At 42.0% G+C, this 26,920-nt stretch overlaps 1 protein-coding gene across 4 annotated transcripts in view; it reads right to left on the bottom strand.

Annotated features, from left to right (window-relative positions):
- Positions 1 to 4,854: 4,854 nt before the first annotated feature.
- The window catches only part of Iml1 (GATOR complex protein Iml1), a 376,817-nt gene continuing 354,751 nt past the window's right edge, over positions 4,855 to 26,920 (bottom strand). For all 4 annotated transcript variants that reach the window (XM_076201722.1, XM_076201724.1, XM_076201725.1 and 1 more), the window contains one exon: positions 4,855 to 8,535. In XM_076201722.1, coding sequence (XP_076057837.1) covers positions 8,362 to 8,535 — 174 coding nt within the window. In that variant the 3' untranslated portion in view covers positions 4,855 to 8,361. The remainder of the gene's footprint in view (positions 8,536 to 26,920) is intronic.

Raw genomic sequence — 26,920 nt, 5'->3', positions numbered from 1 at the left:
TGCAAAATTGTTGAAAAAAGTGAACACTGAAGAAGATTGTGAGTCGCTACAGAGTGATCTCAATAAAGTATGGGAATGGAGTAGGAAGTGAGAGATGGAATTCAATATTAAGAAGTGTAGTATAATGGTATTTGGAAGAAGCAAAAAAAGAATAGTGGGATCATATAAATTGGGAGAGGAAGAAATTAAAAAAGTAGAAAATGAGACGGACCTGGAAATCATTATTATGAATTATGTCCCCTGAGAAACATATAAACAAGATTTTTGAGAAACTTATAATTTAATAAGAACAATCAAAGTGGCCTTTACATACTTGGAAGAAGAAATGGTGAAGAAAATACTAGTCGCTTTGATAAGACCAAGACTAGTATGCAGCGACGACGTGGTCACCAAGTACAAAAATATGTATAATTTTTTTTTAAATAATACAAAGAGCAATTACGAAATTGGCATCAACACTCTCAGAACTATCATATGAGGAGAGACTAGCAATTTAAAACTTGAGCTACAGACATTGGAGCAAAGAAGAGAGAGAGGAGACTTGATAATTATTTATAGAATCATGAAAGGCATAGAAACTATTGATAGAGAGGATCTAATGAAATGGTATAGTAGAGATACAAGAGGACACGGAAAGAAAATAAAAAAAGACAGTTATAGAAAAACCCTGAAAAAGAACAGCTTTCCCCACAGGGTAATAGACGTTTGGAGCAAGTTAGATGAAAATGTGGTGCGTGCAAAAACGATACACGAATTTAAAAGCAGTCTAGATAAAACGAGATATGAAGACGGGATACCACGAGCATAGCTCCTCTTCCCGTAAAATACAATTAGGTAAATATAACTAGGTAAAAATACACTTGCCAAACTCTCGCGAGTCGAGGAGGCAAAAATGGTCCGAGGGAATCGGGAAAGCTGATGGAAGCTGGCTACCAGCACCGACGTGCTGGAACAAGCTTCCTCTGGTCACACATTTGAGTGGAAGGGTGGTGAGCTAAACACAAAGAATAGTGTGAGATTTATTCACTGACGTTTTGTCCTTACCAGGACATTCTCAAAGTACATACAATCTCAGAAAATTAACAGCTTGTATACTTCATCCTTGTCATGTTCCTCTCCCTCATGTTCATTTTCTGATATTGCATTACTTTGAGAATGTCCTAGTAAGGACGAAACGTCAGTGAATACAACTCCAACTGTTCTATGTGTTTAGCTCACCACCCTTCCACTCGTTTGTCTTTCATAATTCAACACTTTCCTTTGTTATAAGGTGTAATTCTTGGCGCGGGTCGTCGCCGCCCGGTGTTGGTGCCTCAGCTTTCTTTGTTCACGTACCCTTGCTCCTTTCCCACCGAGACATGCAGATGAATGGCTAAAGTAAAAGGAAATGTGCTATTGGGTACCTAAAGCATTCAAGATAAGTTACAAACCAACTTTCCCCCAACGGGGTTATTTTCCATTAAAGTGGGACGGGAGAAATTTATTCCTAAGAAAATGTAAATTACTAGCAAGAAATAATTTCGGTCGTCCCACAAGGTGAAATTTATTTATTCATTATTTTTAATATTTATGTTACAGAAAAATAACCTACTTTTTCTTATGTAATTTGTTTTTATTAGGCATGTGAATCTTGGGTGTCGACTATATTTTTCTATCCACATGAAAAGGGTAGTCAGATTTAAAATGGTGGAAAGGGAAACGACAGGAGAAAAAAAATGGAACTATTGTGAATATGTGGACCTCAGAAGATCTCAACCCTTTGGCTAGAAAGGGGTTGCCACGAAGATAAACGAAACGGCCTGACAGCAGCCAAATAGTGCCACTCTCTCTCTCTCTTTCTATTAAATTTATTTGCTTTTTGAATGTTCTTTATGGATGCAATTGCTCAGCTTGGAGAAGTCACGTCTGTCGCCGGACAAGTGAAGATTGGAGAGATACGCGACTCGAGTACGGAAGGGAGAGGGACGAACCGTCTGAGGCCGGAAATGGACGTAGGAATGACAATGAGGGCCATGGACGGCTGTGCCACCGCGAAGCTCGACTTTGACGAGAAGGTGGTGTCTTCCGCGATTAAGGACAAAGACTTCCGGGCGAAATTTGATGGCCAGAAGTGGGAGATAGAATGGTACCTGAAAAAGGCTCACCTAATTAAGAACAAAGTCGACTGCTAGAAAGAGACTCTCGGAGAGGGGGTGAGGGACGGGTATGACATCGAAGTAGAGCGGTGGATTGATGAGGGAATTTTGAGTCCTTGGGAGGAGCCGGTGGAGGGTGGAATCTTGCCCCTTATGGCAGCCAACCAAGAACAAAGTGCTATAGGTGTTGGATTTCCGAGACCTGAACCACTTCTTGAGGTGTCATACTGGGAATGATTTTGCGGACGTATGTAACGAGGCCCTACGCAAATGGCGCAAAATAAAGGGGACATTCACGATTGTAGACCTGCGGGCTGCTTACCTACAAATTCACGTGGCGAAGAAGCTATGGAAATACCAACTAATAAAATATAGAGGTAAAACGTATTGCTTGACCAGACTGGGGTTTGGGCTGTGCTCAGCCCCGAGGATCATGACGAGGATACTGAAGACAATACTGGAGAAGACTGAAATGAAGAAGAGGGACACGGACTCATACCTCGATGACATACTGGTGGATGATACTGTCGTACCGGCGTCGGACGCAGTGGAACACTTAGCTCGGTTTGAATTGGTCTGGAAGGAGCCGGAACCGATGAAAGGAGGAACGGTGTTGGGGCTGCGACTAGAGAGAGACGGGGGCGGAAACCTGCTGTTCAGGAGAAGCAACATCCCGAACGTAACGGACGAGATGAGCAGACGAGAGCTCTTCTCGCTGTGTGGCAAATTGGTTGGTCACTACCCGATCGTAGGTTGGCTCCGTGTAGCGTGCAGTTATATTAAGAAGCGGTCGGGGTCGAAGGATTGGGGAGAGAAGGTTGATGAGGTCACGCTCACGAAGATACGTAACGTCGTACAACGGATGAGACACCATGATTCAGTGAGAGGACAGTGGAATGCACCACAAGAGAGCATAGGTGTAGTATGGTGCGATGCTAGCAGCATAGCAACCGTCGTCGTCTTGGAGATAGTAGGTGTGGTAGTCGAAGATGGAGCGTGGCAGAGAAAAAAGGATAAATAACCATCACATTAACGTATTGGAGTAGGACGCGGTTATAAAAGGAATCAATTTGGCGCTGAAATGGGGGCTACGCGAGATCTAATTCAGGACTGAGTCAGCCAGAGTGGCGGGGTGGATGAACTTGATGCTGATGACTGAGAAGAGAATACGCACGAAAGGGGCAGCAGAGGTCATTGTGAAGCGGCATCTTGGGATCCTGAGGGAGTTAATAGACGAGCTCAGCGTAAAGATAAGCGTGACCCAGGTGTCGTCGGTTGCGCTAACCAGAGTGAAGAAAAGCTGGCTGAAAGTGCCGAAACAAGAGGACGAGATGGTTGAAGTGTGCGCGAGAGTTGCATGGAACTCATCACCCAAGTGTTGATAGGTCACTGTTCTTAGCAAAGAAAACTGACCCGAAAATAACGAGGGAAGAAGTCCGGCGGGCGGTAAGAGCTTGTGTCCGATGTCAGTCAGTAGATCCTGTTCCTAGGCCGCACGTGGTGGGGGAACCTAGCGTAGAAGAAAACTGGAGGAGGCTGGTGGTTGATGTAACCCACTATCGGCGGGGCATGTACTGCGGCCCGGGACGCTTCGCCGTCTGGCGGGAGCTGAAGACGGAGACGGAAGAGGAAATTGCACGGATGATGAATGAGATGTTCCTGGAACGGGGTCTAGTGGATGTAGTCCTGATGGATAATAGCACCGCGTTTCGGTCGGCAGCTCTGAAAGAAATGCTGGATAAGTGAATCATGAGAAGCTTTTTTTTTTTTTTTTTTTTTTTGGGGGGGGGTGCTTACCGGCCGAGCGAAAGTAGAACAGTAGAACGACACTCTCGCACGATTAAGTCTATTGCCGAGAGGGCGCTAATATCACCTATGGAGGCAGTCATCTGGTATAATATGTCCCCTAGGTCAGGCCAAAATAAAGGCTCCGTTCCACAGAGAGCCTTACTTAAATATGATTGGCGACATCCCCGGGTAGGGACGGTACTATCAACCAATATTGAAGAAGGCCCTGCTTCAGTACAGGTGGGGGAGGAGGTATGGGTGAAGCCAAAGGATGGTAATTGCACGTCACAGTGGACGAGGGGGATCGTAACGGAGGTAAATCAGCGGAACAACATCCCTCCCGAGGGAGTGCCGCGACATATCTTGACTCTTCGTCGTGTGATGAGTGACGGAGAAAATTAGAAAGAGTCACGACGCGGTAGTGAATGGGGGAGCGACGCCCAAAAGACCCAAGCGCGACAGACATCCTCCAAGATGGCTGCAGGACTACAAAGTAGGAAATGGGGGAGACACAGAAGACGGAGAATAAGTTGATCTCGAGATCAAGGAGGGGGTGTGGTGTGAATGTGGTGCAGATAGGGGTGCGCAGTTGGCACCCCCGACACGGGGTCAAAAAGGTCACGGTGCAGAGAGGAGCGAGGGCCGAGGGCGCACGACGGGGTGCTCGCAGTGTGTGTGGAACGAGGGGAAGCAAGTGGGACTTTACTAGGATTAGGTATAATTTAGGTAGTGGTTTTAGGTAAGGAAGATATGAGTGAGTACATCAGAGGATTAAAAAAGAGAACCAGAACCAACCAGAGAAATGGAAATCCACAGAAATCAGGTAAGTGATAGAGAAGATGTACACTTATTTTTTCTTAACTTAGGATTGCAATCAGAGGGAGCTAATTACTTGAACTCCAGATTGTAGAGGTTAAAGAAAATACTCATAGAACAACAGTATTAACAATTTCTTCTTGAAATTAATAACAAGAATGGTGATACAAGTAAAATAAAATTCTCACCAGTAGCATAGTGTGGGCAGTCAGCACCCCTCCTCAGAAAAGGTACAAACATATATACATACATATACCAATGGCTTTTTCCCCCATACAAGGGAGATAGCCAAAGTCAAAGGCATAAACCCACTCCTACTCATTTCATCCCCACATACTCCATTCCCATTCAACACCTCTCCTTCACTCTTTTCTTGGCTCCTCCCAGATGATGGGTCATCCCTGCATCTCGCCCACTGCCCTCGGTGAGAGACAATGCAGCAAGACACAGCACATCCACAGCAAGGACACTTCATTTTAATTGGCGACCCCCCTCTCCATCCCCTCATGCAGAAAACGAGAAGATGGGGAGAAATCCCTTTGGGCTGCATCAAAATATCATTCACACATACTCCCTTCCATGCATCACAGCATCATCCATACACAACCATTCTCCACTCACCGCTATCTTATGTCTTCTCCCCTCCTTCTTTAACCAACATCCCCTTTTTTCCCAATGCCCCTTTCACCCCATCTATCTCATCCTTGGTCACCCCCTCATGTTCACTCCCTCCACCTTTGCCTTCCACACTTCTTTTATTAATCTTTCTTCACTCATTCTTTCCATGTGTCCAAACCATCCCAATAATCTTTTATCAACCCAATCTCTCAACTCCCTTTCCATCCCCACTCTCTTTCTTATTTCCTTGTTTCTCATTCTATCCAACCTAATAACCCCTACCATACTTCTCAGGCATTTCATCTCAAACACATTTAAACTCTTCCTCTCGTATGTTCCATGTTTCTCCCCCATACAGTGCTGTCAGCACAATCACCCCTTCATACAATCTCCTTTTAGCATCCATTCAGGAAAGATACTTCAAGAAAATACTGATGTAATTATAGTGAAATACAAGTATCACAAGCATACTCAAGTTCATCAAAAATTGCCTGAGTTTAATTTGTGCAAATGTTTCAGAAACATTATTCAAATCTATATTGAAAATTTTATATCTTTTTCAACTGACAATACTACTAGATTGCTCAGTCTTTCTTGTATTATCATATATCTCTGTTACCTTTTGATTTTCTAATTATCACTGCATTTTCATTTTAAATTTTGTATCCAGGGTGACTGCCCCAGTTTCCCCAACTATGATAGTTTTTTACAACTTAGAGTAATGCAATATCACAAGTTTAAATACAGTTGGCCAACCCCCCTAATAAAGGGAAAAGGGACTTTGGTTGTATGAATATAGAATCTTGTTCTCAAGATGAAGTTAAAATTATGCAAGACAAGAAAAATCTCCTATCCATTTCATCTCTTATTTTATCAACTATGTATCACTGTAGCATCTCCTTGCCACTAGCAATTCATACACTTCATTTTGAGTAACAAAATAGTCATCTAGCATCATAATAATGATAAATCATTTACAGCCTTTTTTTTATATAACCTTTGGAGAACCAGTTATCCAATGCATTTAATTGGAAACATATTCATTCTTTTGATGCCTTCATGCATTGTATAGATTTTGTTGTGGCAAATGGCAAATTATTTTACTTATGAGAAGTTTGGGTCCTGGCCTGAATGAGGTTCAGCTCAAATGAGATACCTTTCATCTTACCAGCACAAACTCCCATTCAAGCAAGGGTCTCCCTTAGTCAAAATAGAATTGTCTTACATTTATCAGTACTAAATCAATATAATGCACCAAGGGAATGATGAATTTAACTCCCTCTGTACTACCTTGGACGATTGATAAATTTGCAGTCTCAAGTACAAAGAAATACTGTAAACTATACAGTTCTAACTGAATACATGTACAGATAAACTTTTTGAATGACTACTATATATTCCAAGGCATAAGACCAGTTTCTAGCCCTAAAAATTCATTCCCAAAATGTGGCAGTGATCTTATGCACAGGGTCTAAAAAATTAAGTTTTAAAAAACTAAATTTAAAAACTAAAAGTTGTTCCCATTTACATTTGGTGTTCAAATTTTACAATAAGGCCAATTCATATTCTCTCAGTGATACCACATAATTCTAAAATATTTATTTTCAGATTTCCATGATTTGTACTGACTTTTCTGAGAAATAAATTTAAACAAAAGTCTGGTGTAAGGCTATGTCTGACATATGTTGGTTTTCTGGCCACATAAAAAAAAATAATGGCTGCTTAAGATGTCTTACTACTGACATTATTTCTAAAATAAGTTAGAACATATGTCTGAATATATTTCTAAACAACAGTATGAGTTTCGACAAATTGTTGAAATGGAGTACAGTTACTGAACACAGTGGAAGAATGTCATCATGCAGCACTAGATTAAGGAAAGCAGTGTCGGTCATTTCCCAGTTGTATACCACTTTAGATTAGGGTGTTTACTTTTATCTGCCAAGCTTCATAAGCACCAGAACTTCTCTCATTGTTTCAAATACTCCTCAGTTCTATCTAATGCAAGTTAGTGACAGCCACATTGTGTGGTGTGAACCCTCACTTTGGTAGCTGAATTATCCAGAACATTTCATGGACCCATCAAAATGAGTTAAGAGAAGGAAAAAAGAAGCAAATTTTATATCCAACACCATTACCTTTGCCAAAGAATATAACAACTGTGCTGCAGCAAGAGAGTTTGGTGTAACAATCAAGATGATTCGACATTGGAGCAGAAGTAAAGATGTGGTAAAGAAAATACATAATACAAAGTGTCTTCTAAGAGCAAAGACCACAGTGGCCAGAACTTGAAAAATCTGTAGTAAGAATAGTGAAAGAACATTGTCAAAATGTTTATGTTGTGACAAAAAGAACATTCAAATTTTTGCAATGAAAATGGCTAATCCCTTGGCAGCAAGTTGAGGAGTGGTCTAAAACACTGAGGCATGGCTTAGAATCCATACTTTACCTTGAAAACTAGGAGAAGGTCTTATACACAAGTGGTCTTATACGCCAGGGTATACAAAAAGTTTTAGATCAATAATATGTATTTTTGCTGTTTCAGATATTATAAATTTAGGAGTCAGCATTTTCATATAAGATCACCCATCATGCAGTCTTTGCTACCTAAGTATCAAAGGTATCCATGACCAATGACATCTATAAATTTACAAGGAGACTATGCTGAAACATAAATGTGTTATCTGAAAGTATTTTTGTAACTTATGCCAACAAGTTATCTATCATCCCTCAAATATAAGTACTTGCTGTTTCAATCTGGCTACCAGACAGCTTCATTCAACTATATAGTATCCCTTTGTTAAAAAGGGAGTTAAATTCCATCATTATTAACCCCTTCCATACTCATGGGTACTTACTGTTTTATTCTGACTAAAGCCTAACAATTTTATTTGACTGTGTAATACTCTTTCAGTAGGGAAGGGATTAGTGTAAAACATTTTTGTTTCCAATTCATAATTAATCTTTTAACATTATTTTACCATTTCCTATATGGATATCACACTCAGTGAGAAGATTTGGAGATCCCTTTTTCCCAGAACTGGTGTAATCTATCATCCTCATTATTGCAAAAGTGTCTGAAGTCCTGCAGCATTCTGTCTCCCAGAGAATTTTCCCCAGAGCAATTAGACCTCCATCGTCTTGTCAGCATATAGTTGAAAGACCACAGGAACCCAGGCTGTACAGTGGGAAGAGACAAAACAGACAAGATTACTTTAGCATGTACCCAGCAACAAACATGTACATGAAAAAATACACACTGTGGACATTCCTATCTGCATAATTGTAAATAAAAAATAAAATCATTCCCTCTGGAGGAATGTGAATGAAACACATTCAGACTTGTGTCTCTGATTCACACAATGTGGCTGGCATGCATTTGTTATGTTAGCAGCCGCTCACCAAAGCAAAGCTGAGAGGGGATTACAGGGTGCACTGGGGGGAGAGATAATGAGATAGAGAGATCAATATATAAAGAGATAAGGAGATATATAAACAAATAAGGTGAGAGATTAAGAAAGATGTAAAGAGAAAGAGATAAAGAAGGAGGGAGAGAGAGAGAAGGAGGGAGGGAGAGAAGGAGGGAAGGACAGTGAAAGAGACAGGGACAGAGAAAGAGAGAGGGAGAGTGACAGGGAAAAACAGATACAGAGAGAGAAAGGGAGAGACAGAGACAGGGTGATACAACTAGATATAGAGAAGCAGAAATCCAGTGTCAGAGAAAAAGAGATTGTGGTTCATTGCTGATAACCAATGCTTTTATCCCTGGGGACAAAATCACACTGAGGTGATGGAGATGGAGTTACCAAGTTGATAAAGGAGGTCAAAATGAGGAACAGGAGAAATTCGGTCAACCATTCTGGTGTCCCAGGTCTCCCTTGCAGGAGACCTGGGGTTCCCATGTATCCAGCACCGGCCACTAGACTGACCCACAAGTCACTACTGATAGTGAGAGTACTGCTTGCCTGTTTATTTTAAGACTTTTCTTGATATGTACAATCAATTCGGCAAGTGCAATTTCATCTAAGTCGAATGATTGGTGGTCAGTGCTCGGTTTGGAAGCCTGTTTTTAACAGTCTCTTTTTGTTATACAAGGTGACAAGACACGGTACCTGGCATCAACTGCAACTAAATCTACTCAGAGAGAGATCCCGTGTCATTGTCTGGGTGAGGCTAGGATAGGGCAATGTAAGACAAGGTGTTCAGTGTCTTTTGTGTGGTATTTGCACCTAGGATAATTTTCTTCTGTGGCCTGGCCTATTCTATTTTCATATTATTATTTTCTTCTGTGGCCAGGCCTATTCTATTTTCATATAATTTTAAAACTGGACACTGGTTGAAGTTAAAACTGATCAGCATTCTCCCTTCAGAGGGGATTATCTTCAATCATAAAAGAAAGTTGTGTACCTTTAGTCTGCAGAGGGGTTGTACTTGTTACTAAGTTCCTCATATACTGACTTCATAAAACTTAAACAGTCAGAGGTCAATACCCCCCAAATGAGGAGAGGAATAAAAAAAAGTAAGAGAAAGAGGTAGAAAGGGAGAGAGAAAGTGACAAAGAATTTTTTTCATCCCATCACCTATCATCCATAAAGCAAAGTGGCTAGGCATGGGAGAGGAGAACCCTCACCACTTTCACTGCCACCATGCACATCCCTTTTACTCCTTCCCACTCAAACCACACTAAGATTGCACTTCATCACTCTCCCAGTAATTCTGCCTCTTCACTCCAGGTGCACCCTTTTCATAAACCAGGTATCTTTACAGGGTGTTCAGGATAAATTTGACACATTTTCAGAAAGGAAAGGTAAATGTCATATCTTGTTAAAAAATTTATGTATTCTCAAAATTCAAAGTGAATCTCTCACTGGATCTTTTGCCAAATACAGCTCACTCAAAGAAGCCACCCTGAGCCTCCAGGTGGGACCTGGACCTGCAGTACACGGCCTTCACGGTGTCCTTCAAGAGACACCTGAATACAGTACCAGTTTGATACTGGCAATCACCTCATCCTTGGTGTTGCAGGTGGTACAATTGGTATTTTTTTTCAACTGCGCCCCACATGGAATTGCAATCAGGCGAGTTGGGGGGGGCAGATGTTGGGACTGGAGTCGTAGTAGTTCTCAGGCAGCACCTTCTGGGTTTTCCCAGGGGTGTGACATGGAGCTGAGTCCTACTGCCACATGTATGGCCCTCCCACACCCACCCTCTCCACCCAGTGCTTAACAACAGTGGACAGCAACTCATTATAGCCATCTGAAGTGAGTCTGAATCCCTCTTCAAAGATGTGGGGTGGCATGACATGGCCTTTGCTGGAAAAACACCAAAAGAAGTCAAAAAAGTAAATTCAGAAAGGGACCTGGGAGTAATCATCTCAAGCGACTTAACACCTGACAAACATACATACATACATACATATACCAAGGCTTTTTCCCCCTTACAAGGGAGGTAGCCAAAAAGGAAAAGGCATAAAATCATTCCCACCCATTCCATCTCTGAATATACTCCACACCCCTCCACCCTCCCTCTTATCTTAGCACCTCCTGGATGACGGGTCATCCCTGTACCTTGTCCACTGCCCTGGGTCAGAAGCAGTGTCGCAAGACACAGCGCATCCAAAGCAAGGCCGCTTCATTAATTTAGCGACCCCCCCCTCTCCGTCCCCCATTGCATAAAAGGAGAAGACGGGGAGAAATCCCTTCGGGCTGCATCAAATTTTGCTCACACATACTACCTCACCCCCCATCCCCCCACCCATTTCACCTCATGCATCACAGCATCATCCATATACAACCATTCTCCATTCACCCCTGTCTTCTGTCCTCTCCCGTCCTTCCTCAACAGATATTCCCCTCTTCCCCAAAGCCCCCTTCACTCCATCCATCCACCTCATCCTAGGACGTCCCTTCATGTTCACTCCCTCCACATCTGCCTTCCATATCTCTTTTACTAGTCTTTCTTCACTCATTCTTTCCATGTGTCCAAACCATCCTAATACTCTTTCATCAACCCTATCTCCCAACTCCCTTTCCACCCCTGTTCTCCTCCTCACCTCCTCATTTCTCACTCTAACCTAGTAACCCCCATCATACTTCTCAGACACCTCATCTCAAACACATTCAAACTCCTTCTCTCTTCCTCTCTTATGTTCCATGTTTCTGCCCCATACAGTGCTGTTGGCACAATCACTCCTTCATAGTCTCCTCTTAGCATCCATTCCCAAATGTCTATTCCTCATTACACTTTTTAATCCACCAAGGCATTTACTCACTTCTCTCAATCTACATTTTACCTCCACCTTCACTCCACCTTTTCCTGCCACATTTGCACCCAAGTATCTAAAACTATCAACTTCCTCCAGTCGCTCTCCCTTAATGCTCACATCCAGTCTACTGCCACTTTCACCCCTTCTACATCTCATCACCTTACTTTTACCCACATTTATCTTTAGCTTTCTTCTATCACATACTCTCCCAAACTCTGTCACCAACTTCCTCAATCTCTCCTCCGATCCTGCCACAAGCGCAGTGTCGTCTGCAAACAACAGCTGGCTCACCTCCCACTTTTCTCCATTTTCTTTAACCATCTCCAATCCCTGACCCACTACCCTTGCATTTACCTCTCGCACTACCCCATCCATGTATTAGTTGAACAGCCAGGGCGACATAACGCATCCTTGATGAAGTCCCACCTTTACCTCGAACCACTCACTCTCTCCATTTCTAATCCTGACACAAGCTCTACTACCCTCATAAAAACTCTTGACAGCTCCCAGAAGCTTTCCTCCTATCCCGTATATCTGCATAACCTCCCACAGTGCCTTTCTGTCTACCCTATCGTAAGCCTTTTCCAGAGCCATAAAAGCCAAAAAAACATCCTTCCCCTTTCCTATAGCTTTCTCACATATCGGTCTTACCACAAAGATCTGATCTACACAAGCTCTACCCGTTCTAAATCCACACTGTTCCTCACCAATTACTCCTTCTGTTCCTCTCCTAATCATCTCAATCAAGATCCTCCCATAAGCCTTCCCAACTACACTTTACAACCTAATCCCTCTGAAACTACTACATTCACACTTGTCCCCTTTTCCCTTGTAAAGAGGAACTATACAGGCACTCCTCCAGTCCTCCGGCACTCTACCCTCTCTCCAGCAAACATTAAATAACCTCACCAGCCAGTCCACTATCACTGTACCTCCTTTTTTTTAGACATTCTGCATGGCATCCATCCAGACAAGATGCCTTACCTGCTTTCATCATCTTAACATCTGCCTTCACTTCATCCTTCCTTATTTCTCCTCCATTTTTCTCACTCAATTTTCTTAGCATTTCCCACTGCAGCTATCTTTCCCTCCCTATCCTCCTTCACATTTAGCAACTCCCTAAAATATTCTGCCCATCTTCCCCTCACTGCCTTCTCTTCCATTATCATCTCTCCATCTGCACCTTTTACCTTTTCTTCTCTACTTGATTTGCCTCCTCTTCCTCTCTTAATTTCTTTCCAAAACATCTTTTTATTACTTTCAAAATTTTCTGTCATACTCTTACCCCATTTCATATCTGCTCTCCTCTTTGCCTCCTTTACCTTTTGCTTTACTTCTCTTTTCTTTTCTTTGGACCTCTCATATGACTCCCTTGTCCTATTTTGTAACCAATCTGTGAAAGCTCGCTTCTTCTCTTCTACAACCTTCTTTATTTCCCCATCCCACCATTCACTACCCTTCCTTCTATTTCCTCCTGTCCTTCTTGTTCCACACACCATCCTTGCACACTTTATGACTCCCTCCTTGAACCATCCCCATTCCTCCTCCACACCTAGTTCTACTCTATCCTTCACTCCCTCCCACTCCTTCAGCTTCTTTTTGTACTCCTCCTTTTCCTTTTCATTCAAAGAGTTCACTCTAAGAACCTCCCTACCTTTTGTCCCTTTCCTCTTTCTCCATCTACCCTCCACTCTCAACTTACCTTCCACCAAAAAATTATCTGATATTCCCCCACCCTCTCCCCTTAGCACATGTACATCATTAAATCTTCCTATCATAATCCTATTTACCACTACATAATCCATTAACACTCTATCTACCACCCTTCCATCCACCACCCTCTCCCATGTGTACTCATGCTTGACTTTCTTCCGAAACACTGTATTTGCTATCATCAACTCTCTTTCTAAACACATTTCCACCATCAACTCTCCACTACGATTCTTTCCTGGAACTCCACATTTCCCAACCACTCCATCAATTGGACCATTTCCTACCCTAGCATTAAGGTCTCCCAGTACTATTACATTGACATTTCTCCCTAAATCCTCTATGCACTCATTTAAATCTATCCAAAAGGCCTCCCTTTCTTCTACACTCTTCTCACTGCCAGGCCCATATGCACTTACAAAGACCCACATCTCCTTTCCCAGTTTCACCTTCATTCACATTATCCTTGAGGAAACCTCCTTCCACTCCACTACACATTTACCTATCTCTTCACTTTAGAATAGCCACCCCTTCCTTCCCTCGCCCTCTCTTCACTCCTGCTAACCTCCCACTTACACTCCCAAACTTACACTCGCCCTTCCCTTTCAACTTAGTTTCACTCAAAGCCAACACATCCATATTTCTTCTCACAAACATACTACCTATCTCTTGCCATTTACTCTCATCTGTACCGCATCCACGCACATTAAAAGACCCAAACCTTAGGGTGCTGGTCGGAAAACTCCCAGACCCTCTTATGCCTTTACTTTTTCTTTTAGGAATATCCCCTGTGGGGGTACAAGGAGAAGGATGCCTAGTCCCAATCCCCGTCCCTTTCTTCTCGCCTCTTATGATCCAAGTGGAAATACTTGGTGGCAGTATTCTTTTCCCCCGCCACAGGGAATTCCCCACCACAGAAAAAGAATACTCAGAGAAATGGTACAGGACAGCAACAAGGGGTTGGGGGACAGCATAACGGAGGGACAGTCGTAGTATAAAAGTGTCATAATTTCTCTGAACAGAGTTTTCCTCTATCGTAGACAAAATGATGTGTGGCTCTGCTCCATAGGGGCGCCCCATATAGACCCTAAAGTATCATTTATTATTAGTTATATGTCAATTTATTATTATCTACTATTTACCTGTTTGTTTATTATTTAACTATACCTATGCATTTATTTATTTCATTTGTTATTTACATTATTATAGTTTTTATTTGTTATTTTATTATGATTTTTTTTTGCATCCGACCTAGATATGGACCAAAAGGTCTCCTGTCGGCATGCTCCGCCTTTGTAATCCTTTGTAACTGCATGCTACTTTGCCACAATAACAAGCAGCCAGTACCCCTGACAAACACATCAACAAATTATTTGGAGAGACTTTTAACTTACTAAGATCAGTGAAAGTGGCCTTCGACTACATAGACGAAGAGATGGTTAAAAAAAAAATAGTGGTTACACTGATACGACCTAAACTAGAATATGCTGCAACATTGTGGGGAACTAGCACAAAGAAGAACAAAAGATAATTAGAAAGAATTCAAAGAGCAGTGACAAAAATGGCACCTACATTGGTAAATCTGACATATGAACAAAGATTGGAGAAACCACATCTATCAACACTGGAACAGAGAAGAGAAAGAGGTGATTTATTGACCATTTACAGAAGTATGAAAGGGATGGAAATCCTCGATAGAGATGACTTATTAAAGTGGAACAAGAGAAACAAGAGGACATGAAAAGAAACTAAAGAAGGACACTTATAGAAGAGACCTGAAAAACAATAGCTTCCCACATAGAGTGATTGATGTCTGGAACATACTGAACAAAGAAACAGTTAATGCCAAAACTATACATGATTTTAAGAATAAACTGGATGCAGAGAGATACAAAAATGGGTCACTACGAGCATAGCTTTCATCCCATAAAATACAACCAACTAGGTAAATGCAACTACATACATATACCAAGGCTTCTTCCCCCTTACAAGGGAGGTAGTCAAAAAGGAAAAGGCATAAAATCATTCCCACCCATTCCATCCCTGAATACACTCCACACCCCTCCACCCTCCCTCTCATCTTAGCACCTCCTGAATGACGGGTCATCCCTGCACCCTGTCCACTGCCCTGGGTCAGAGGCAGTGTCGCAAGACACAGCACATCCACAGCAAGGTTGCTTCATTAAATCGGCGACCCCCCCTCTCCGTTCCCCAAGCATAAAGGAGAAGATGGGGAGAAATCCCTTCGGGCTGCGTCAAATTTTGCTCACACATACTACCTCACCCCCCATCCCCCCGCCCATTCCATCTCATGCATCACAACATCATCCATATACAACCATTCTCCATTCACCCCTATCTTCTGTCCTCTCCCGTCCTTCCTCAACAGACATTCACCTCTTCTCCAAAGCCCCCTTCACCCATTCCATCCAACTCATCCTAGGACGTCCCTTCGTGTTCACTCCCCCCACATCTGCCTTCCATACCTCTTTTACTAGTCTTTCTTCACTCATTCTTTCCATGTGTCCAAACCATCCTAATACAACCACTCCTCATTTAACGACGACAATTGGGACCAGCGTCGCCGTCGTTAACCGAATTGGTCGTTAAGCGAAAGTGTATACATATACGTACATGTACTGTATGTACAATGTCCAGCAATACAGGTATCTTTATTTTTGTGTATTTCCCTCTTTTATATAGTACATTAAAGCTTTATTTACTGTTTTGATAGTACAGAAAGCCCTCAAATAACGCGGTAGTTAGGTTCCTGAAATTACCGTGTATGACCAAATCCGCGTATGCTGACATTCCATATTAAATACCAGGGTATTTTTTTAGTTTCGACCATGGGCGCAATATAGCAATAGAAAATTAATTATTACATACATACATATATATACCAAGGCTTTTTCCCCCTTCCAAGGGAGGTAGCCAAAAAGGGAAAGGCATAAAAACACTCCCACCCATTTCATCCCTAAATACACTCCACACCCCTCCCACCCTTCCTCTCATCTGAGCACCTCCTGGATGACGGGTCATCCCTGCACCCTGCCCACCGCCCTGGGTCAGAAGCAGTGTCGCAAGACACAGTACATCCACAGCAAGGCCGCTTCATTTAATCGGCGACCCCCCCTCTCCGTCCCCCTTTGCATATAAGGAGAGGACGGGGAGAAATCCCTTCGGGCTGCGTCAAAATTTACTCACACATACTACCACCCCCCCCACCCCCCCGCCCATTCCTCCTCATGCAGTCACAACATCATCCATTTACAACCATTCTCCACTCACCTCTGTCTTCCGTCCTCTCCCTTCCTTCCTCAACAGACATTCCCCTCTTCCCCAAAGCCCCCTTCACCCCATCCATCCACCTCATCCTAGGACGTCCCCTCATGTTCACTCCCTCCACATCTGCCTTCCATACCTCTTTTACTAGTCTTTCTTCACTCATTCTTTCCATGTGTCCAAACCATCCTAATATTCTTTCATCAACCCTCTCTCCCAAATCCTTTTTCACCCCTGTTCTCCTCCTCACCTCCTCATTTCTCACTCTATCTAGCCTAGTAACCCCCACCATACTTCTCAGACACCTCATCTCAAACACATTCAAACTCCTTCTCTCTTCTTCTCTTATGTTCCACGTTTCTGCCCCATACAGTGCTGTTGGCACAATCACTCCTTCATACATTCTCCTCTTCGCATCCATTCCCAAATGTCTATTTCTCATTACACTCTTTAAACCACCAAGGCATTTACTCGCTTCTCTCAATCTACATTCTACCTCCACCTTCACTCCACCTTTTCCTGCTACACTTGCACCCAAGTATCTAAAACTATCCACTTCCTCCAGTCGCTCTCCCTTAATGTTCACTTCCAGTCTACTGCCACTTTCACCCCTTGTACATCTCATCACCTTACTTTTACCCACATTTATCTTTAGCTTTCTTCTATCACATACTCTCCCAAACTCTGCCACCAGCTTCCTCAATCCCTCCTCTGACCCTGCCACAAGCGCAGTGTCGTGCGCAAACAACAGCTGGCTCACCTCCCACTTTTCTCCATTTTCTTAAACCATCTCCAATCCCTGACTCACTACCCTAGCATTCACCTCTCGCACCACCCCATCCATGTATAAGTTGAACAGCCAGGGCGACATAACGCATCCTTGACGAAGTCCCACCTTTACTTCAAACCACTCACTCTCTCCATTTCCAATCCTAATTAATTATTAATTTTGTAAATTAAAAATGTATCAAAGTAATATACAATTTTGTGAGTGGAAATGAAAATAAAAAATACCTTGTTACAAGCAAATATGCTAATGAACAAAGTCGGTAGCATAAGATCGGGACACCATCATGTCGTCTGTCAATGGGACCTTTCGCAGTGAGCAAATTGATACCAGACACCGCCAGATTTTGTAATTCTTGCCGGAAAATATATACTTTTTGGGGCAAGTTTTATAAGCTTACAGAGGTGTATCGTTGTACATTATTGTGTCTGAAATTTAAGTCAATTAATTTCATGATTGCAAACGGCAAATAGCATTGTTTGAGCCTCTATTTATAATCACAGATGATATTCGTAAAACAGCCTATAATTGTATCACGCCAAGCAATTTGTCATTTTCTACCGACTTCAATGGACGTATACTGATATATACTTTCATTTGAATGCACCAAGCAATAGGCAAATCCATGTAATGTATCGAAAATATAATTTTGCATCGAAGACAATTTTTTCGGTACGATAAACTTTGTCTTAAGTTGTATATATTTTTTTAATCTGACGTGCAGTTTAACACGGCACACGTAAAATTATTCATATTTGTTTGAAAATAGCTCCCAGCAGATCTAAGAGGCTATTCTTTACAAAAATGTTGTTAACTTTGTACGTCCGCCACCACTGTTCATATTTTTTATCTCACTGATCATCTTCATATACAGGACGTGACAGTGATATCCATTATTTTTCAACACTCAGATAAAATGCACAAACTGAAATCAACATCCTCTTATTTTTACTGCTCATAGTTACTTCAGTAAAAATAATTACCATTTTTAGTTCTACCTTATAATTAAATTAACAAGGCCTTATCACACACCAGTAAGTAAAAATTATAACATTATGAGTCTTGTTTTTATTTTTAAATACATTTATGCAGCCATTTATGGCGTATCTTTTTTTTAAATATCAGTTTCCAAATTAGCTAAGTCACCCCTTTGTCTCGTGAAACCCGAGACAATTGAAAATTCTAGCGCTAATAGGCATCTACGAGCCTGACTGCGAAAGGTCCCATTGACGGCCTCGGTACTTCCGACAGTACTTCGCCAGGAATATTTTCTTGAAGGAATGTTATGGAGCGGAGATACATGCATTCTTTCAAGCTGCAAGAACTTTGTATACCCCATAAGCTGAGAGAGTGGTTGAAAAGATTTATTAAACACAGGTTAGGTTAGACAAATTTATCATCCTTTCATTTCTTCGACGTCGGCATCTATCATAACAAACATGGCGTACCATTCGTCCGACATGACTTCGTTACTTACGAAATCTGTTTTAGCACTTTTTTTTTTTTTCCAATCACAAAATTGCATATTACGTTGATACATTATAATTTATAAAATCAATAATTAATTTTCTATTGTTAAATTGCGCCCATGGTCGAAACTACAAAATTTACCAATACCGGTATATACTGTATCCTAGGTAGTTTTTGCAGCTTGCATGATGGTAATGTAGACCTAAGCTTCAGAACACTTTACCTCACAGCTAATATCCACCGTACAAATTCATCTGTAACATCATACAAATTTGCCTCAGCCAACTTATCGTACATGACGGCATAACTTCGGGAGATTTACGTTAAACGAATATTGGTCTGTCTTAAGCCCGTCGCTACTCCGCGTTGTCATTAACCGAGTAGGTCGTTAAACGAGGAGTGGTTGTACTCTTTCATCAACCCTATCTCCCAACCCCCTTTCCACCCTTGTTCTCCTCCTCACCTCCTCATTTCTCACTCTATCCAGCCTAGTAACCCCCATCATACTTCTCAGACACCTCATCTCAAACACATTCAAACTCCTTCTCTCTTCCTCTCTTATGTTCCATGTTTCTGCCCCATACAGTGAAGAAGGAGTTTGAATGTTTTTGAGATGATGTGTCTGAGAATTATGATAGGGTTAACTAGGCTGGATAGAGTGACAAATGAGGAGGTGAGGAGGAGAACAGGGGTGGAAAAGGAGTTGGGAGATAGGGTTGATGAAAGAGTATTAGGATGGTTTGGACACATGGAAAGAATGAGTGAAGAAAGACTAGTAAAAGAGGTATGGAAGGCAGATGTGGAGGGAGTGATCATGAGGGGACGTCCTAGGATGAGGTGGATGGATGGGGTGAAGGGGGCTTTGGGGAAGAGGTGAATGTCTGTTGAGGAAGGACGGGAGAGGACAGAAGACGGGTGAATGGAGAATGGTTGTATATGGAAAATGTTGTGATGCATGAGGTGGAATGAGTGTGGGGATGGGGGGTGAGGTAGTATGTGTGAGCAAAATTTGACGCAGCCCGAAGGGATTCCTTCCCGTCTTCTCCTTTTCTGCATGGGGGGACGGAGAGGGGGGGTCGCCGATTTAATGAAGCTGCCTTGCTGTGGATATGCTGTGTCTTGCGACACTGCCTCTGACCCAGGGCAGTGGACAGGGTGCAGGGATGACCCGTCAACCAGGAAGTACTAAGATGAGAGGGAGGGTGGAGGGGAGTGGAAAGTATTTAGGGATGGAATGGGTGGGAATGATTTTATGCCTTTTTCTTTTTGGCTACCTCCCTTGTAAGGGGGAAAAGCCTTGGTATATGTACCACATAAAAAATTAATAAGAAAATTTGAAATAATAGGAGGAATACAAGGTAAGCTACTGGAATGGATGAAGGATTTCTTAAGTGGGAGAAAAATGAGAGTGGTATTTAGCGATAAAAATTCAAACTGGGAAGATGTGATAAGTGGTATCCTGCAAGGCTCTGTATTGGCTCCTTTAATGTTTGCCACATATATAAATGATATGGATGAGGGAGTGAAGTGTTACATGATGCCAAATTACACAGAAGAAGATTGCAGACTGCTACAAGAAGACCTAGACAAAATATGGGAATGGAGTCAGAGATGTGAAATGAACTTTAACATTAAGAAATGTAGCATAATGGAATTTGGAAAAAGCAAAGTTAGATTATTGGGTCAATATAAAATTAGAAACAAGGAAGTCAAAAAAGTCAATTCAGAAAGGGACCTCGGAGTGATTATCTCAAGTGACTTGACACCTTATAAACATGTCAATAAATTATTTGGAGAACCTTTTAACATATTAAGATTAATGAAAGTGACCTTCAACTACATAGATGAATAAATGGTAAAGAAAATTGTGGTTGCACTAATAAGACCTAAACTAGTGTATGCTGCAACACTATGGGCACCTAGCACAAAAAAATATAAGAAAATTAGAAAGAATTCAAAGAGCAATGACTAAAATGGCACCTACACTATCAAATTTGACATATGAACAAAGATTGGAGAAATTACATCTATCAATACTGGAACAGAGAAGAGAAAGAGGTGATTTGTTGACCATTTACAGAATTATGAAAGGGATGGAAATTCTTGATAGAGATGACTCATTAAAATGGGACAGAAGAGAAACAAGTGGACATGAAAAGAAGCTAAAGAAGGACAGTCACAGAAAAAATTTGAAAAAGAATAGCTTCCCACATAGAGTGATTGATGTCTGGAACAAACTAAATGGAGAAACAGTGAGTGCTAAAACTATTCAAGATTTTAAGAATAAACTGGATGTGGAGAGACACGAAAATGGGTCACTACAAGCATAGCTCTCGTCCTGTTGTTTTGCATGTTGTGCAACTGGTCCTGGCAGAAGTTCTTGTCTGAGAACCATAGCACTCTCAGCTCGACTGGGTGATTGACCTTGTTGAGGAGTTTCTTGGCTTTAGTAAAGCAGTTCTCTTGGGCCTTGGTGGTGAGTAGTTGGCCCTTGCCCCTCTTGTATGAGAACTAGTGAAGATCCTCGTTCACTGTTTTCTTCATAGTTGCTACTCTGACACCCATCTCTCTCGCCAAGGTCTGCATTGCCTTGCCATCTTGCAGCACCTTTTCTGTAGCTTCTTGATGAATTTCGTTGTACGAACAGTCAGAATGCCTGCTATGATCCTCCCTGTTAGCCACTGCTTCCACATCTCTGTCACATTTTTCCAGCTCACATCTCACAGCCTTCACAGTATTCAGGGAGCACTGAGCTGCAGCTAAGATTTCTAATTTTTTTAATCCGGTACGAATCATCATGATGCAAGTCACTCTCTTCTAATATTCCAGTGTTTTCCAGCCATCCATGCTCTCTAGCTCTCACACCCACCAATAGTAAACAGAATCAGCTATCCATTGCACTTTACTGCTATTAAATCCTTCAATTGGTTCTGAAATAAAAGAAGATGAAAAAATTATCAAATTTATCCTGAACACCCTGTATTTATACATTCCTGTCACTCAGGCACATCTTCACTTGTTTGAAACCTGTATCATGAGTTCTTATGACTATATTCACCACATTCAGCAACATTTTCCTTAAATTACCTCTTGTTCCAACTCCTAGCACTCATTATCTGTATCCTCTAAGGATATCTACCTCTATCCATTCTCATGACATGACCATATCACTTCAAATTGACCTCTTCTACTCTTTCATCTCAATCCCATCTGCACCCTAATCCCTTCACAAATCCTAGTTTCTTTCACTGTCATTTTTCTTAACTCTGTACATATCCCCAAGGTGGTAATGGACATGAAACTGCCTAGTGTAGGTCTTATGGTCTTTTGCAGTTTACTCCATTCTTATATTCTTATAACCCTAAAACACCTCATTTCCAATGCCTCTATATAATTTTTCCCTCTTCCATTCACCACCCAGGTGTCACTTTTTGGGTCCCACACTATGAGAATGAAAGAGCAAGAAAAAATCCACAAATGGCAATGACTGTTTCAACAGATAGCTGTTACAATGCCCAGCAAGATTTGACTGTACTATTCTTGGTCATGCAGACAAGTTAGTGCAAAAAGAATGCAGAACAAAGAAGAAGAGAAGTGAATTAATGATATGAAATAACTTAAGCCATTTGTTTACCTTTATATAACAGTTATTATTAAAGAAGCAAAGAAGAAAAGTAATCAATTTTCATGATACATTATTTCTGTTATCATGTAACTCAAATATCTCTAGGTGTTCAATCCTAAAAAAGCTTTTAATTCAAGAGAAGGGACCAACAAGGCAACAATGGGTACTCTCAAAAGGTTGTCCTAAGTGACAGACATTAGACAGAGTCACCTCCCTGCTGCCTGTCTTCAAAACCTATCATCATCATCATCCACACCTCCATTTGGAGGTTCAGCCCTGAGGGGCTGGCATTTGATCTCCAGACCAGCCCAAGATCTTTCTATATCAATTTCATCTCCATTTCCTTCATATTTTCACACAGAGCTGACAACCAGCATCTGCTCCTCTCTTCCTACTACTAAAAGGTGGTGACAAAAACAGTCACACACTAATACAGCACAAATAATAGTCTAATGTTTATTCCCCAGGAAATCTATGGGAGGGTCTGAGAACCATTGCTCAAGGCTGCAGGTTTCCAGTCAGTGAAATTCAAAGCATCAATTATCATTATCATTAATTCACCATAAATGATGTATCATTAGAAGAGCAGCCTTTCACAATAATAGTTTTTTTTTGTAGTTGCAAAAATAAGAATGCTTCTGACTTTATTTAGGATAAACTGCAGAAAACTCAAAATATTTGATAGTGCAGAGTAAAAAAAATATATTGATGACAATTTAGATTCAAAAACAAGAATAAGTTATGTCAACAGGGCTGTAAAAGTGAAAATAAAAATAAATTAGTGTCTTAGAGACAGAACGATAATATGGTAGTGACAAAAATATCTAAATATTTTTCCTCCTTTTAAGGGAGGTAGCCATGTCAAAGGCACATACCTATTCCCACCCATTTCCACCATCCCCTGCAGTAAGACACAATACATCCACAGCATGGCCACTTCATTTAATCGGCAAACCCCCCACCCCCGACTCTCCGTCCCCTCATGCAGAAAAAGAGAAGATGGGGAGAAAGTCCTATAGAGTGCATTAAAATACCATTCACACATAAGCACCCCCTACCCTCCATTCCTCTCTTCCTTGCATAACAGTCATTCTCTACTCATCTCTATCTCCTGCCTTCTCCCTTCCTTGCTCAACAGACACCCCCCTCTTGCTCAGTGCCCCTTTCACCCTATCCATTCATCTCATCCTCAGTCATCCCATCATGTTCACTCCCTCCACACCTCTTTTACTAATCTTTCATCACTCATTCTTTCCATGTGCCCACACCATCGCAATATCTTTCATCAACCCTCTCTGCCATCTCCTTCTCCACTCCTGCTCTCCTCCTCACCTCCTCATTTCTCACTCCATCCAACCTAGTAACCCCCATCATACTTCTCAGACATTCCATCTCAAACACATTTAAACTTTTCCTATCTGCCTCAAATTCCAAGTCTGCTCCATACAATACCGTCGGCACAATCACCCCTTCATACAACCTCCTATTTGCAGGTCCTGGAGATGCAGCATCTACGTCGTGGGACCACCCCCCAACCCCAAGAGTTGGGGGCCAAACAGCAGCAACTACCCCTGGCCATCAGCTCTACGCAGGTGGCACCGATCCCCAAGAGGAGCTATGCCTGCCTTGGGGAGTACCACAATCCTTTTTCCCACCATGCAATGTTACGTTTTTTCTGCACCGAGGGGTGATTTTCCGGCGATCACCCCTCTTCTTCTACTTTTAGCCGGAGATGTAGAGAGCAATCCTGGGCCCACCACAAAATACACATGCCCAACATGCTCTAAACCCATTACTTCGAGCAGACAGACAAAGGGCTCAGTTCAGTGCAATATGTGCAAAAACTGGGCCCACCTCACTTGTACAACACTTGCTGACACAAACCAATACACAAACACTTGGACATGTTCTACCTGCCCTCCAGTAACCCCACTCCCACCTCCCCAACCACAGCCAGCACCCTTACCCACTCCCAATTTCCCTTTGCCCTTACCCCCGATCAGTACTCCCCTTCCTTTGTCCCCGATCTCTCCTTTCCCCCTCTCTGACCCAGATCCTACACCTTCCCCATTACCACCCCAACCTCAACCCCAAATGGCAACATACAACACATACAGAACACACAACATCAACATATTACAACACAACATTGACGGTATTAATGCGAAAAAACATGAACTTGAACACTTTCTTAAACAACACAACATACACATTGCGATTATACAAGAAACAAAACGAAGACACTCACACAAAACACCATCATTTCATAATTACACCACCATCAGACAAGACCAGACCGATGGCAATGGCGGTAGACTCATCACCCTGATCCATCACTCCATCTGTTTTGTGGACACAAGTGCCACAACCAAAATTCTCCTCCCTACCACAGATATCACAACAGAAATCCAAACCATTCCAATCCGCACAAGCAACAAATCAACACTGACAATAGTTAACATGTACATTCCCCCACAATCATCCCCCACAGTTCCAAACACCTTCAGGCCTCAATTGAGCCAACTAGCCTCAATCCCCAACCTGATCATGGGTGGTGACTTCAACGCCAAGTCGTCTGCCTGGTATGTCGACAACCCTGACACAGACAGAGGGCTTGATATACAGACTCAGTTTGACACATTGACTATCATGAACAACACACATAATCATACACATATCCCACACCAAGCCCTCTACACTCCCTCCTCTCCTGATATCACCTTCTGCTCCCCCTGCCTAACCCCAACAACATCATGGAAAGTGGTCGGAACCCTTGGTTCTGACCACCAAAACAAGATGCACCCCAGTTGGACACAGACACACATACACCAATTACAAGAGAGCTAACTGGGAAGCTTTTACTAAAGAGACAGAACAACATTTTGAAACACTTAACAGTACACCAATCACAAACATAAACAATGCTGTGCACACTTTTAATACAATCATACAAAATGCAGACAAGAGATACATCCCTAGAGGCAACAGAAAATCACACAACCCCAACTTCACACCAGAAATCCAAGACCTCATCAGACAACGTGACACACTTAAACACGATACCCCCACACCTATCCCTCAAAACATAGCAGACCAAATACAAACACTAAACACTGTGATTGCTAATAAAATACACGAACAAAAAACACAAAATTGGCAAAACTTTATCAATGCACTTGATCACAAAACAAACACCAGCAAATTGTACAAAACACTCTACAGCATTACACTATCCAGCAGTAACACTACACGCTCTCACGCAGCAATAATCACAACAACAGATAATCTACCCTCAAACAGACAACAAGCAAACGCACTCATACGTCATTTTGCACAGACAAGCCATCTCACTTCTCACCCTGACGACCGACGCACCATTCGACGTAAGAAAGACTTCCCCACAGACTCAGACTATATACCCTTCATAGACAGTCAGACAAAACTCATAATACATAATCTCAAGCACTCATCTGCCTGTGGCCCTGATAACATAAGCAACATCCACCTAAAACACATTGGACCACAAGGTATACACCCACTCACAAACATTGCAAACTACAGCTATTCACACAACACTATACCTGACATCTGGAAGCATGGTAAAATAATCACCATTCCAAAACCGAACAAAGACCCAACAATCCCAACATCGCACCGTCCAATCACACTTCTCTGCACCCCCTCTAAAGTCATTGAATGCCTAATACTTAAACTTGTCACACCACATATTCCCCTTGCTGACTCACAACACGGTTTTAGGCCACTACACTCCACAAACACTCTTCTGATAAACCTCACACAAAGAATTTTAGATGGCATCAATTCAGATAGGCCCCACCACAGAAATCTTCTCATAACATTAGACATTAGTAAAGCTTTTGATGCTATCCCCCGCCACAACCTAACAAATAAAATATATAACACAGACATGCACAATAACACCAAAAGATGGCTGGCCAATTATCTGGCAGGTAGGAATGCTTACGTGCCATATAATGGCCAATCATCACACATCAGAAACATTAAGAATGGAGTACCACAGGGCTCAGTTCTATCCCTCACACTATTTAATCTATACATGCATGACTTACCCACACCAGACAACTCAGAAATACAAATCTCTTCCTACGCAGACGACATAACAATCACATGCACACATCGTAACACAGACAAAGCTGCAGAAAAATCCAGCCATACCTTGATACACTCATCACATGGTTCATCACAGACTCAAAATAGCTCCAACCAAATCTACGGCAACACTTCTCACCAACTGGACAATAGAACACAAATACATAATTCATCTCTACATCAACAACACTCTAATACCACACACAAACACACCGAAAATTCTTGGTGTAACATACGATACATCCATGTCTTTCAAACAACACATCACAAACATAAAAAACAAATGCACA

This window comes from Oratosquilla oratoria, chromosome 18 (assembly GCF_046742065.1).
Source record: "Oratosquilla oratoria isolate Oo_2021 chromosome 18, ASM4674206v1, whole genome shotgun sequence".
NCBI lineage: Eukaryota > Metazoa > Arthropoda > Malacostraca > Stomatopoda > Squillidae > Oratosquilla > Oratosquilla oratoria.
This window is presented reverse-complemented; position numbering and strand designations above follow the sequence as displayed.